At 28.1% G+C, this 13,651-nt stretch overlaps 2 protein-coding genes across 2 annotated transcripts; both read left to right on the forward strand.

Annotated features, from left to right (window-relative positions):
- The first annotated feature begins 1,868 nt into the window (after positions 1-1,868).
- LOC106787030 (glycogen phosphorylase) lies at positions 1,869-8,445 on the forward strand. Its single transcript, XM_014749034.1, has 11 exons — positions 1,869-2,370; positions 4,647-4,748; positions 4,970-5,284; positions 5,369-5,480; positions 5,588-5,907; positions 5,993-6,303; positions 6,389-6,503; positions 6,588-6,770; positions 6,849-7,196; positions 7,289-7,618; positions 7,720-8,445. Exons 1-11 carry the CDS (start codon positions 2,128-2,130, stop codon positions 7,873-7,875), a joined length of 2,535 nt encoding a protein of 844 aa, XP_014604520.1. The 5' UTR covers positions 1,869-2,127; the 3' UTR covers positions 7,876-8,445.
- Positions 8,446-9,315: 870 nt separating this feature from the next.
- LOC106787049 (32 kDa beta-galactoside-binding lectin lec-3-like) lies at positions 9,316-12,274 on the forward strand. The gene is made up of 7 exons (XM_014749057.1): positions 9,316-9,918; positions 10,599-10,684; positions 10,900-11,110; positions 11,191-11,388; positions 11,468-11,556; positions 11,669-11,863; positions 12,059-12,274. The coding sequence occupies exons 1-7, from the start codon at positions 9,835-9,837 to the stop codon at positions 12,213-12,215; spliced, it is 1,020 nt and encodes a 339-aa protein (XP_014604543.1). The 5' UTR covers positions 9,316-9,834; the 3' UTR covers positions 12,216-12,274.
- The last annotated feature ends 1,377 nt before the right edge of the window (positions 12,275-13,651 follow it).

Genomic DNA, 13,651 nt, shown 5'->3' on the forward strand with positions numbered 1-13,651 from the left:
GAAAGAGAAAGAGACTGCTCTTTGTAAGAAAAGCGACGGAGAAATATAAAAGATGATCGAATTCGAAAGATTCAACGGTCCCATGCACTCATTGACATTTTGTTCACAAGTATCTTTATTATGAAAGACAGAAAGAAGGTATATAATGCTTAGCAATTAATCAATCATTCATTAACTATGATACAATGGTGGCATATTTTAACTAGCTGTAATAAATAATGCAATCTCTTATGCGAGGATACTTTTTAGAAATCTGTTTCGTCGTAATCTTCTAACTAACGTGTTTCATGATTATCGCTATCCTTCACTTTATTACGTCCACTTGTTTTTGACGATAAAATCATCGATATATGGCTATCGAATGCGCTATATATGTGTTTGTGTGATTAAATGTCAAGAGCAAGGGGTACTGTTGTACAACATATGGTAGTCTTAAGTTTTATTTTAATAAAATAAGTTTATCCTTTTCTTTTATAAAAATGATTTCAAAGGACAACAATATAATGTGTAACAGTTCCCCCAGTTTTTCCGCAGTGTCTTATGTTGTTTGTTAGCGCGTTTGAAAATCGAGAGAGAAATTATAATGCAAATTATACAGTGTATATTATGTCTAACAACGTTGACATTTACATAATATTATCATAATTACAATTATTAATTATAATTAAATTTTTAATATATGTATATATAACAGGGTAAACCTATCCAATTCAGTGATATTAAAACTTTCGTAAAAGGAGGTTGATGTGAAAGTGTATTGATTTATAAATGTAATATTACGATAATAACAGAAAATTTATTATTTAATTAAATAGGCAAAAAAAATTATATAATATTATTTTTATTATTTTTAAATTTATATCATTAGATGACTTAAAGAGAAAAGTAAAATGTTGTTTATTTAAAATCAAATTTAATCCTTTTTTCGTTATGCTTGATCGATGCAGACCTAACTATGATGACTGTTGTGAAACTAGATAGGTTTCCCTGATATCTGTGTGCGTATATGTATATATGTATATATATATATATATAAATATAAAAATATATATATATATACATATATATATATCTATATATAAATATAAACCAGGTACATACATATGCAATGTGAAATACATTGTATATTATACACGTTAATTATAAAAGAAAAAGAAGACATGAATTTAATTGTAAAATTGTTGCACGAAAACAGGAGGCGGAACACGTTAGACTGCTAAAAATGGAAAAGTGTCACTTTATATTCTATCATGGTACCTATCTAGGTCAAGACCACACGTTTGTATTAAAATTGACAGCAAAATGTTGACAATGTAAAATGTAATACGCGTATCGCTTCTTGAAGTTCTCATTATTGCATCTGCATCCATACGATTAATTTATAAATAAAATTACATTGAATAAGATATATCATTGGGCCTTTAACGTCTCTACTTTCCGTGTTTTTCAAACATATCCATATCCAATATTTCTTTAATTTACCGATTATTATTTATTTTATATTATAAAATTAAGTTTCTTTTTTATTTTTTGACGTAGTCTATATAGACACGTATTAATTCAAGATTCCAATAATTACTTTAAAATGATGTCTCTTTTACGGAGAGGATGTTTTAGATGAATGACTGAGTCTCCAAATTATTTTTTTTTAAATTAAATTTACCAAATTCAATCATTCACATTTTGGATCTTAAATATGAACAGATCTTTTATTTTCTAAATTACTTCTTAAACAATCTAATAGTATTCGCGATTGTCGTGGAATAGCGGCAAGATTTAAAATGTGACATCTTTTGCGCTTGCGCAGGAGTGAAGAGTGAATGCGCATGCGCGACCTTATAGAAGGTGAATGTGTGTCTCTATTTGTTGGCAATATGTTCTATTCGCTTTCGGCGAGCCAAAGCGAGTGCTTGTGTGTGTCGTCACGAGTATCTCATACTATCTCTTTTTCTCTTACTCATTGTCAGTCATTCACTTTCTCTCTCTCTCTCTCTCTCTCTCTCTCTCTCTCTCCCTCTTTCTCCCATTCTTTCTCTGACATCAAGTGTGTAGTGTTTAATTCTTTTTAAACTTCCTCATACAATTATTATAGATTAAGACTTACGCATTGTAATTAAATAAATCATCATGTCGCTCGTCGATCAAGATCACGAGAAGAGAAAACAAATTTCCGTACGTGGTATCGTTGATGTCGAAAATGTCGCGAATTTTAAGAAGACGTTTAACCGGCATCTTCATTACACTTTAGTCAAAGATCGTAACGTTGCTACAAGTCGAGATTATTTCTTTGCTTTAGCACACAGTGTCAAAGATAATCTTGTATCTAGATGGATTCGAACACAACAATATTATTATGAAAAAGATCCTAAGGTAAGACAATACTTTTATGTGCTCTTATCCTTACTTTATTAATTATGTTTAGCTCTTCCTTTACCTTACTTGACCTTCCTTTTTTTTCCTTTGCAACTCCTCTTATAACTGGATCAACAAGATTGGCAAGATTAACTTCAAGTTTTGGAATTAATTATATAAGTATATGCTTTTAACTCATGCAATCTTTTAATCATCTTAGAGTCTATTAAAATATCAAATAAAAACAAATGAATATAATTAACTAATAAATTGTCTTTAAAATATTGTTTACAGTTTCATATAAAAAAATGATTCATTGAGAGAAAATATATTATATGTTTCGGTGTATATTGAACATAAAATATTTTCTTACATATAGTATCGCTTTAATCATTTTTTCTACACCGATATTCAATTTCTTATTACCAATACTAGTATTCTAATGAAATTTACTTTAAGAGTAAGTGATTACATTATTTAACAAATGGTTTCAATGAAGTAACTACTTCATTAAGATCATGCGCTTAACAAATAGTATAAATGTATTAAAGAATTCTCTTCGCAATCAGATTTTTTATCCTTGTTGACCCGATGATGTATGATGATAGGCAGTATTGAAAATGTAGGTCAAGAAATAAATATAGTAATGCCAATTTTATATAGGCATCTTCGATGACAATTATTTGAATGATTTATTCACAATAAAATCTGTTTGTTAACATAATCAACAATTCCTTATAATATGCATTGATGTTATTTACATTAAGAAAAAGAAATAAAAGAATTTAATGCACTATTAGAGAAAGAAAAATATGTCTTAACGCTATAATAGTAATTTCATTATTTGTAATTAAGAATGAACTTTAAAATTTAGCGAAATAATCAGTTTAAATGATTATTATAATACGTATTTATCTATTCTCTTGATGATATGAAAGTGATGGACGAAAAAGACAGTGCAACATTTATTTTTGGGCATGCAGTGTCCCTGTGAACATGAAAAGAGATTACATCACTCTAGCATTGAAAGTTTATCATATTAAATTCTTCATGTTCAATTAGACTCTTTTGAACTCGTTCTTAATTCGCTAACATTTGAATTCCTATTTTCATATATCTTCGTTTTATCGTATTTGTATATTTTCTTATTATTTTTCTATCTTTTTACTTTTTATTATTTTAAAAAAGAAAAAGATGAAAATTCTTTTCTTTCATTTCTGTTTGTATTTTTTGCAAATTCTATCAGATGTATACTTGCACTTTGCACATTGCAAAACGATCATTTTCAATACAATGCCAGAAAGTCTTAACTATATTTTCATAAACTTTTGGATTTAATCCCAAAACAAATTGGACCTATAGATTCTAAGAATTCACGTGATTCTCTTTCGGTACTTTTCCTCGCTTTAGTAATCCAGACAAATTGTCTAACGTAATATCGAATTTATTACAAAGAGTAGTAGTAAATGTGCTTTTCGAAAATATCTAATTTAAGATATCGTTTAATGTGTTATTTAGCTCGTTAAAAGAAGAAAAAAAAACAAAAAATAAATGAAGAATAAATCCGAGTACGAAAATAATTCGTAAAACGAATGAGTTTTACCAGAGGAAAAATTCAAAATTATATTCTTCGCAATGGCCATTTCATTGTGTATTTTATTAAATAAAAAGATTACGGATAATTAAATTTTTATTATTTTTTTTTTTCAGGACAGAAAATACGTATTTACGATAAGGGTATTTTTGTGTTATATTTTCAAATCGGTTAGTGACCTCATGCGAAAGATCAATTTATTTTTATCCTATGTTATAGTCTTTGCATTTTAGTCCTATCACGTGTAAAACATTTTGTTTTATAATTCTTTCGTAAAAAATAGAAAATTGTTTTTCAATCATATGCTAAAAAATTAATCAATTAATAATAATAAAAAAAAATAAAACAATTATGTCTAACGAATATTCGATATTATTTTAATAATATAAAATAGGAGTATCGGGTATGTTCATTCGATAGATGACTTTGACATGACCTTGAGCAAGTCAGGAGACACATGCGTGATCTATCATATCGAATGTCCTTGTTTTATAAAGTAACTAATTATTGATCACTATAGGTCATTTAAACTGACTTTAAAATTCATTTTTAGTTGATATATATTATTAGACGTTATTATATTTATCGTTAAGTTATGTATCACTGAAAGTAATGATCGTAATTTATTATATAAGTCGAGAAAAAGATCTTTGAGTGGCGATAACGAATTATTGATCTGAAATATTATTTTTGATTTTAGAGAGTATATTATCTTTCTCTCGAGTATTACATGGGAAGGGCATTGCAAAATACGATGATCAATCTGGGAATTCAGGGTGCGTGCGACGAAGCTATGTATCAGGCGAGTAAAACAACAATTTTGTCTGAACAAACAAATATATGAAATTTTTCTTTTTTATTTATATATTTATTTGAACTAATATACAATTTTTTTTTAATATTAATTATTTTAGACAGACTTATTTTCTTTGTTATTTATTTATTTAAAATTAATTTATTAGAATTCGTTATCTTTTGAGATATTTTTTTATTTATAATATTTTTATTAATAATATTTTATAGATGGGTTTGGATATAGAAGAATTAGAAGAATTAGAGGAGGACGCTGGTCTTGGAAATGGTGGTTTAGGAAGATTAGCCGCTTGTTTCTTAGATAGTATGGCTACTTTAGGTTTAGCTGCTTACGGTTATGGAATACGATACGAGTATGGTATTTTCGCGCAAAAGATTAAGAACGGAGAACAAGTTGAAGAACCGGACGATTGGTTGAGGTATGGTAACCCTTGGGAAAAAGCAAGACCTGAATTTATGCTTCCTGTTAATTTCTACGGCCACGTTATTGACACTCCTGAAGGCAAGAAATGGGTGAACACACAGGTACGTATCATAAATTATTTCACACGATATTGTGTGTGTGTGTGTATAATTAATATTTATTGTAATTTATATTTATATTTATAGGTCGTGTTTGCTATGCCTTATGATAATCCAATTCCTGGATATAAGAATAACGTTGTTAACACGTTGAGATTATGGTCTGCTAAATCACCGATTGAATTCAATTTGAAATTCTGTAAGTAATTCCATTAAAGTGTGTTTTTTATTTTCACTTGAAAAATTATGTCATGTAGTTTTTATTATTAATTACTATTATGTTTGTGGTTCTTTTCTTTTTTTCAGTCAACGATGGTGATTACATTCAAGCAGTCATCGATCGTAACTTGGCAGAAAATATAAGTCGAGTTTTATATCCAAATGATAATTTCTTCGAGGGAAAAGAATTAAGATTGAAACAAGAATATTTCATGGTAGCTGCTACACTTCAAGATATTATTCGTCGTTACAAAGCTAGCAAGTTTGGATCGAAGGAACATTACAGAACCGATTTGGATGCTTTCCCTGATAAAGTAGCAATTCAATTGAATGATACTCATCCTTCGTTAGCTATTCCCGAACTTATGAGAATTCTTATCGACGTTGAAGGTCTTTCATGGGATCAGGTAAACCATTTATTATTCATTGGACAAGATATTGTATTAGAAATAATTGATATTATTTATTATGTATGAAATTTCTTATTTTAAGGCTTGGGATATAACAACGCGAACATGTGCATATACAAATCACACAGTTTTACCAGAAGCACTTGAAAGATGGCCGACTAGCTTGTTAGAAAGCATTCTTCCACGACACTTGCAAATCATTTATCATATTAATCATCTACACCTTGAACGAGTCGCTGCCAAATTTCCCGGTGATATGGATCGTCTTCGTCGTATGTCATTGATTGAGGAGGAAGGTGAAAAACGGGTGAATATGGCTCACTTATCTATCGTCGGTAGTCATGCCATCAATGGTGTTGCATGGATACATTCAGAAATTTTGAAAGATACAGTGTAAGTACATAAGAATGGATTTATTTAATTTAGAACATTATTTGAGAAATAATTGATTGATTATAATGATTTATTTTGCAAACAGATTTAAAGATTTTTATGAATTGAATCCAGAAAAATTCCAAAATAAAACTAATGGTATTACGCCTAGAAGGTGGTTACTTCTTTGCAATCCTAATTTATCTGATATTATTGAAGAAGTATGTATTGCTCACTTTTCTTTCTTTTTATTATAATCAAATACAAATGTGCTATAATTTTTGTTTCTATTTCGAAATTAATAGAAAATAGGTAGCGATTGGGTTGTACATTTGGAACAATTGAAACAACTCAAACAATATGCCAAGGATCCGATCTTCCAAAGAGCAATAGTTAAAGTTAAACAAGAAAATAAATTACGCTTGGCACAAATTCTAGAGAAAGATTACGGTGTCAAAATAAATCCTGCATCAATTTTTGATATTCAGGTAGGAAGCAATGACAATTTTTATTACATTACATTATTTAATCCTTGAATTTATTAATAAAACGTGATGAAATTGTAGGTGAAACGTATCCACGAATACAAACGACAATTATTAAATTGTCTTCATGTTATTACGTTGTACAATCGTATAAAAAAAAACCCATCGGCACCGTTCGTGCCTCGAACTGTTATGATCGGTGGAAAGGCGGCACCGGGTTATCATCTAGCTAAAAAAATAATTAAACTAATCTGCAGCGTTGGAAATGTTATCAATAACGATCCCATCGTAGGAAATAAATTGAAATTGATTTACTTAGAAAATTATAGAGTGACTTTGGCTGAAAAAATTATTCCAGCCGCGGATTTGAGCGAACAGATTTCTACCGCTGGTACTGAAGCTTCGGGAACTGGAAATATGAAGTTTATGGTAATAATAAATAAACTTATTAATATCATATATATTTAATTTGCTAAATGAAACAAAAATAAAAAAATACAAAGAGATATTTAATATTTTAGTTAAACGGTGCTCTTACAATTGGTACTTTGGATGGTGCAAACGTAGAAATGGCGGAAGAAATGGGGAATGAAAATATATTCATATTTGGCATGACTGTGGAAGAAGTTGAAGACTTGAAAAGAAAAGGCTACGATGCTTATTCTTATTACAACAAATTATCAGAAGCAAAACAATGTATCGATCAAATTCAAGGAGGTTTCTTCAGTCCTAATAATCCAGACGAATTTCGAGATATCGCCGATGTTTTGCTTAAATGGGATAGATTTTATCTTTTAGCAGATTACGAAAGCTATATTCGTATGCAGGAACACGTCAGTGAAGTGTATCAGGTAATTGAAATGAATCATTTGAATATTTTCGATAAAACTAATTATTAAAGTTTTTTAATAATCTGTTATGGGACATAGAATTAACATTATTTTTATTCTAGGATGAAAACAAATGGGTAGAGATGGCGATACACAATATAGCATCCTCAGGAAAATTTTCTTCTGATCGAACGATTGCCGAATACGCGCGTGAAATTTGGGGCGTCGAACCGAACTGGCAGAAATTACCTGATCCTCATGAACCACGTGATATCTAAAATTCGTTTGATATAATTATCAATAATTTATATATAAGGGTTCTATAATTTCTTCTGTATTTTATCTTCTACAATATGGCAAAGTCAATAGAATAATATCTTTCATGATAGACAATAAAAAGTAAATTTTCCCTCCAAATTATCGAGGAAAAAATGGCACGATCAATTATTTGGAAAAATAAAAATAACAATGTGCAATAATTAATACTTAACATATACAAACGCACACACATACAAGTTTAATAACGATAATATAAATTCTTTGCATTATGGATAACTACAAGACTGTCAAATCTCTATAATTATGAAATATTATTATTATTAGATAAAAATCTATATGCGAATCTGGTGAAAATCTATTGAAAGAAAGGTCAATAACTTGTTTATCAAATACATTTAAACGAAAAAACTACCTACACGTATATATCATCATAACAGATAAAAATATATATTTTTCTATAACTAAATTTATTTTTACTGCGCTACTGCCTGCTGTCTAAAATACTCAAATAAAGGTTGACTAAGAAATGATTTTCACGTAATCTCATCGTTAATTAATTATTTTCAGAAAAAAAGAAATTTATTGTACGCGTGTTTTTGCTTTAATATTGAGAAAAAATAATTTTAATGTTATAGTTTTGTGTTGTGTACTTTTAATCGTATCGGTGCAATGTAATCTCTTACATTGTTCCAAATTGATATATCTCATGTTGTGTAATAATATATAGATATATTTGTAATTTCAATGTTCTTCGTTGTGAATGACAACTTTTAAAATGTTCCTAGTCATGAAATGAAAAACAAAAACAAAAACAAGAATTTTAAATGGAAACGTTTCAATAATAAAAAAAAATTATAAAAATAATAAAAATTATTAATTGATATTATTGTAAAAAAAATGATTGTGAAATAATATAAAATGTTATAATATTTAAATAATGGATGGCAGAAAGAGAGAAAAAGTATTTTCAATGTACGCGTAACATATCTCAAAATTTATAATATTTTGTTGCAGATCATTAATTAATCTTTATTAATGTTTTAAGTGCTATTCTTAATTATGAAGCCATGTGTATATATTTTATAAAATAAAATAGAAAACCGGTGCCGATTAAATAAAAATACAAATTCTGTTATAGAATAATTAATATATCTACATAAATATATATATATTAGATTTTATTTTATTTATTATAAGAAAATAATTATATTGTATTTTCCTCTATAATTGTGATCTGAAATAAAAATACTAAAACTAACAATGCGACAGAAAAAAAACACTCGTTCTGAATTCGTTTCAAATTACGCGGTAAAAATCGATCGCCCGATGCAACCAATCGCATCGCAGATTTAAATGGAAAACAGTAAAGAAGATAATTAAAATAAATATCTGAGATAAGATGATTCGAGAAAAAATATATAAACGAGAGCAGATGCATTAGATTCTTTTTATTTGCACGTCAATTGAAAAACAACTTTTAATAAGATAAAAAGAGATACACAAGGTATCTCGTTAAGAGTCATAAGCTTGTCTTTTCGGATAAAATATCTATTTATAACTTGAGATCGTCAAGTAGTACACATAGGCACGTATTCGAGCTAACACGGTAATTCGGTGATGTTTCATATTGCACTTATGCAATGAATCAGTCCGATTCGTACGAATCATCACGAGAAATTCGAAACGTCAGGTTTTAAAGACATGTCACTAACACACTAATACTTGCACGGGATCAATTTTACCGGCTTTCGAAATAGATACAAAGATATTATCGCGAATGAAACACGAATAATCTTTTTATAATCATCTGTTACTTTCTCTTTTTCGCAAGATATTTTATTTGCAGAACTCGGATGGAAAAAATTTGTATAAAAATACCTTTAATGTTTTAAATTCATTACACACCATTCGACATATTGTATTAATTCTGTGATAAACATAGAGAAGATTACAAGAAAATGTCTATCGATTGTATTTTCAAACACACCAAAGAAGACGCTTTCAAGGATTTTTTCTTTTTCGATGAGAAGAGCATACCAATCGTAAGTTATTCTTCATTTAGATATGTGTGTGTATGTAAAATAACATTCAACTGATAACAAGTATAGTCTGTTTCACTACTAAACCAACGAAATAATACTATCTTTCTATTATTTATGTGTATAAATATATATTGTGTATATCTATACAAACAAATTATCTTTTGCCTTTAAAATACGGGAAGATGATTACAATTTTGTCCGTTAGATGTCGACTGTTCATTATTCTCTAGATTCCTGTCGGTAAACCGATGTTTTACTAATATCGATAAATGAATTAACACGATTAATCGAACAACGATATATCGATAATCTCATTTCAAAAGAGGATACGCGTGGGTTATAATCGTCTAGACTTTTAATAGAATTTAAGATTAGATATAATTAAATGATTTTATTATAATGAAAAAAAGAAAGTTAGAACGTCGAAAAAAAGAAGAATAATTTATTAAATTCTTTTCGTGTGAGATAAAAGGAAAAATAATGTGATTGAATTAATGAAAGTTAAAAATGGAACGTATCGGAGGCATAAGAAAGTGTATATAATGTAAAATAATATTGCAAGCAGATGCCTAGAATTGTTATTCCTACTTTGACAGCTTTTTATGTAAGAAAATAAACAGATAAATATGTGAATGTATAAACAATTCAATTCGATATGTTTTATATTTTATATTTTTTAGGAACAAGCAAGGCCTCTCATATTGCAACCATTAAAACCAACATCTGCTATTATTATAACAGGATACATTCCCGTTAATGCGATAAGGTATTATCAATAGAAATATGATTAGATATTAGACATATATATTTTAACCCTTTTGTTTATGGCAAATTTGTTCGTACATAAAATATCGTCGCATGGTATGACCCTCGGTTAGTCCTTCGTACGGCGTCTTTCGATGGATGATCGATCCTTAGATGCGTCATTAAGATAACAGAAGGTTTCAAAAAAAAGAATAAAATTTCTTTTTTATGTGACAGATTTGCAATAAATTTAAATTGCAAAACGAGCGGTAACATAGCGTTGCATTTCAATCCAAGAATAGATAGAGGCTATGTGGTAAGAAATACAAAAATGAAAGGTACGTGGGAACTTGAGGAAACTTGTTCTCCAGTTGGACCATGCAATTATATATTTTGTCGTAACTCTTATATCCATTTGACGATATTTTGCACGGAAGATGCATTTCAGGTTATTAAAAATGTTTAATAGGATATTATATTATTATTTTTTTATGACAAGGATTATTATATAATTAATTTTGTTTACAGATAGCAATCAATGGAGAACATTTTTGTGCCTTTACATATAGGTTTCCACTTAGCGATATTAGCTATCTTCAATGCGATGGACACTTTGAAGATATAAGATTCAATCAAATAAATCTTCAGGTTTATCCCGACCCAAAGTTTTCTAAATCTTCACCTTCACTTGTTTTGACAGAAGACTCCCCTCTCGTAGAATTTCTTGTAAGGATTATAATCATATCTTTTCAAATAAAAATAAATTAAAATAATTAATTTAAAAATAAATCTATATTAAACTTAGGAAGTTCCGATCAATGTAAGAATCGGTTGTGAATTCAAACTCGGTACCAATTTATTTATTAGAGGAAGATTGAAATTACTTCCTCATTCGTAAGTTCGATTATTATTAATATTATTATTATTGTTATTATTAATTTTTGCATCCAATATTTTTTCATTACTTTAACATATCTCTATCTTTGTTATTTTCTCTTCCTTACAGATTTTATATAAACTTACAAAAAGGAGAAACTATTTATCCTCATCCAATAATCGCCTTGCATATAAATCCACGTTTTCTTTACGGTAGTAAAGAGCCTTTCGTTGTCATGAATTGTTGGGTCGATGGTAGTTGGAGAAACGAGGAAAGACACGAAGGTCATTTAACTTGGATGCCAGGCCGTGACTTTTTACTAACGTAAATATAATCTTTGTTTTCTTTTATAAAACAACAAGGTGGCCCTATAATTATCCTTTCTTAAGCTTAAAATTATTCTTGTAATTTTACAATCTTATAAGAAAACATAGTCTACAAAGTATTTAAAAATTTTTTGCTTATTTCGTATTTTTATAACAAATCTTTCTTATGTTATTCATTATTTTTTCTTGTTAGTATACGCTGCGAGCATGAAGGCTTTTCAATATGGCTGGGTAACAAAATGGTAACCGAATTTAAGCACAGATTAAAACCATCCATTATCGATACTTTACGAATATCAGGCGATATTGTTCTTCATCATCTAGCGATCGATCATGTCAAAAATAAATGAAATAACGAATAATTTGATCAAAACGATACTTGGATATACCATAAATATTATTTAAAAAAGAAAATTAAATCTGAAAAATATTAATTTCGGTTTCTTATATGAAACTTTTTGAATGTTAACATTAATAATGTAAGGATATTGTTCTAGGTTTTTTTGATAAACGTGAGAAACGTACTTACACGTGTAATTCTTAGACAATAAGATAATTACTTTGAGTTGATTTTATTAAACTCGTTGATCAAGTTACAAAAAGTCTTCTTCTTATTATTCAATTTTTTATTTCTTGCAATTAATTCACGCGTAGTTTCATTATTTTCATAAATTTAATTAATTTTGGGCAAATATTATTTTAACATTAATGATTAATAAGATTGTAAAAAAAGGAGAAGTACTTTTGTTATTTATTTGTAACGTGACCACTGACATTTAATTGTAAGAAAAATTATTCTCCGAGCAACTAACACATAAGCAAATTATCGAAAATGCGTTTTTTATCAATTTACATTAATTAATCATATCTTATATCAAAAGAAAAAATATGTAGTTTAACATTTTTCTATACTTTTTGTAAAATTTACTTAGAATTCGATTAGATTATAAGAGTTTAAAACATTTGGAACTTTTTCACTTATGAATCGCACACACTTGCTTAACATTATTGTATACGTGACGCTATTGCCACTTGTAATTATAATCTACGATGTACTTATATATACTTTTGTGATTTATACAATACAATAAACTAATTGAATATCTTGCAATAAAATATTTTTATTCGATTACGTTTGAAATTTCAGGATATGAATATTTATATAATATAATATAAAAACCTATAAATTTTTATTTCTTTTAAAAGGAAGAAAGAAAAACAAAATACTGTATCTGGTTATAAGAGAGAGTTTTTGATTTATTATTGCACAATAATTCGAAATAACTAACATAAAAACACCATTGTCTTTCTCACACATTCGTCTCTATATGTAATCACTTTCATCGCAATCAAATTTATTTTATATTTAGTTCTTACATATTATTATAACATACTATAATTTATAATAGGATAGCATGAAATAAGTTCTACGTCACATTTGTTTTTAGAATTTGAAAAATTCCCGTGAGCGTTTCACTTGTTTCGATGTTTTATCTCACATTGTTATTAATTTAATAATAATATAATACATTACATTATATATATACAGGGTGTCCCACATAACTCTAGTCACGATTTTACAAGTATTTGCGATAACCTGACAAAAAAATACTTTAAACAAAAGTTGATCTGTTTTTGATTAGCTGTACATTATATATATTATATTAAATTAAAGTACACTATTTTCTCTACGCGTAGAATACTTTGTCGAGTAATAAATCGATCTGCAAAGGTTCATAAAATGTCAGAGAATGCAATGCTGTAAATTGTGCATCTTTGCAATTTC

Source organism: Polistes canadensis, unplaced genomic scaffold (genome assembly GCF_001313835.1).
Source record: "Polistes canadensis isolate GaletaPanama2010 unplaced genomic scaffold, ASM131383v1 scaffold_90, whole genome shotgun sequence".
Lineage (NCBI taxonomy): Eukaryota > Metazoa > Arthropoda > Insecta > Hymenoptera > Vespidae > Polistes > Polistes canadensis.

Excerpts from the sequence above, each read along its gene's own strand:
- LOC106787030 (XM_014749034.1), top strand. The coding sequence starts at position 2,128 with ATGTCGCTCGTCGATCAAGATCACGAGAAGAGAAAACAAATTTCCGTA. Across the intron at positions 5,481-5,587 it reads TGAATTCAATTTGAAATTCT|TCAACGATGGTGATTACATT; the intron begins GTAAGTAATTCC and ends TCTTTTTTTCAG. Across the intron at positions 6,304-6,388 it reads GAAATTTTGAAAGATACAGT|ATTTAAAGATTTTTATGAAT; the intron begins GTAAGTACATAA and ends TTTTGCAAACAG.
- LOC106787049 (XM_014749057.1), top strand. The coding sequence starts at position 9,835 with ATGTCTATCGATTGTATTTTCAAACACACCAAAGAAGACGCTTTCAAG. Across the intron at positions 9,919-10,598 it reads ATGAGAAGAGCATACCAATC|GAACAAGCAAGGCCTCTCAT; the intron begins GTAAGTTATTCT and ends TATATTTTTTAG. Across the intron at positions 11,111-11,190 it reads GCACGGAAGATGCATTTCAG|ATAGCAATCAATGGAGAACA; the intron begins GTTATTAAAAAT and ends TTTTGTTTACAG.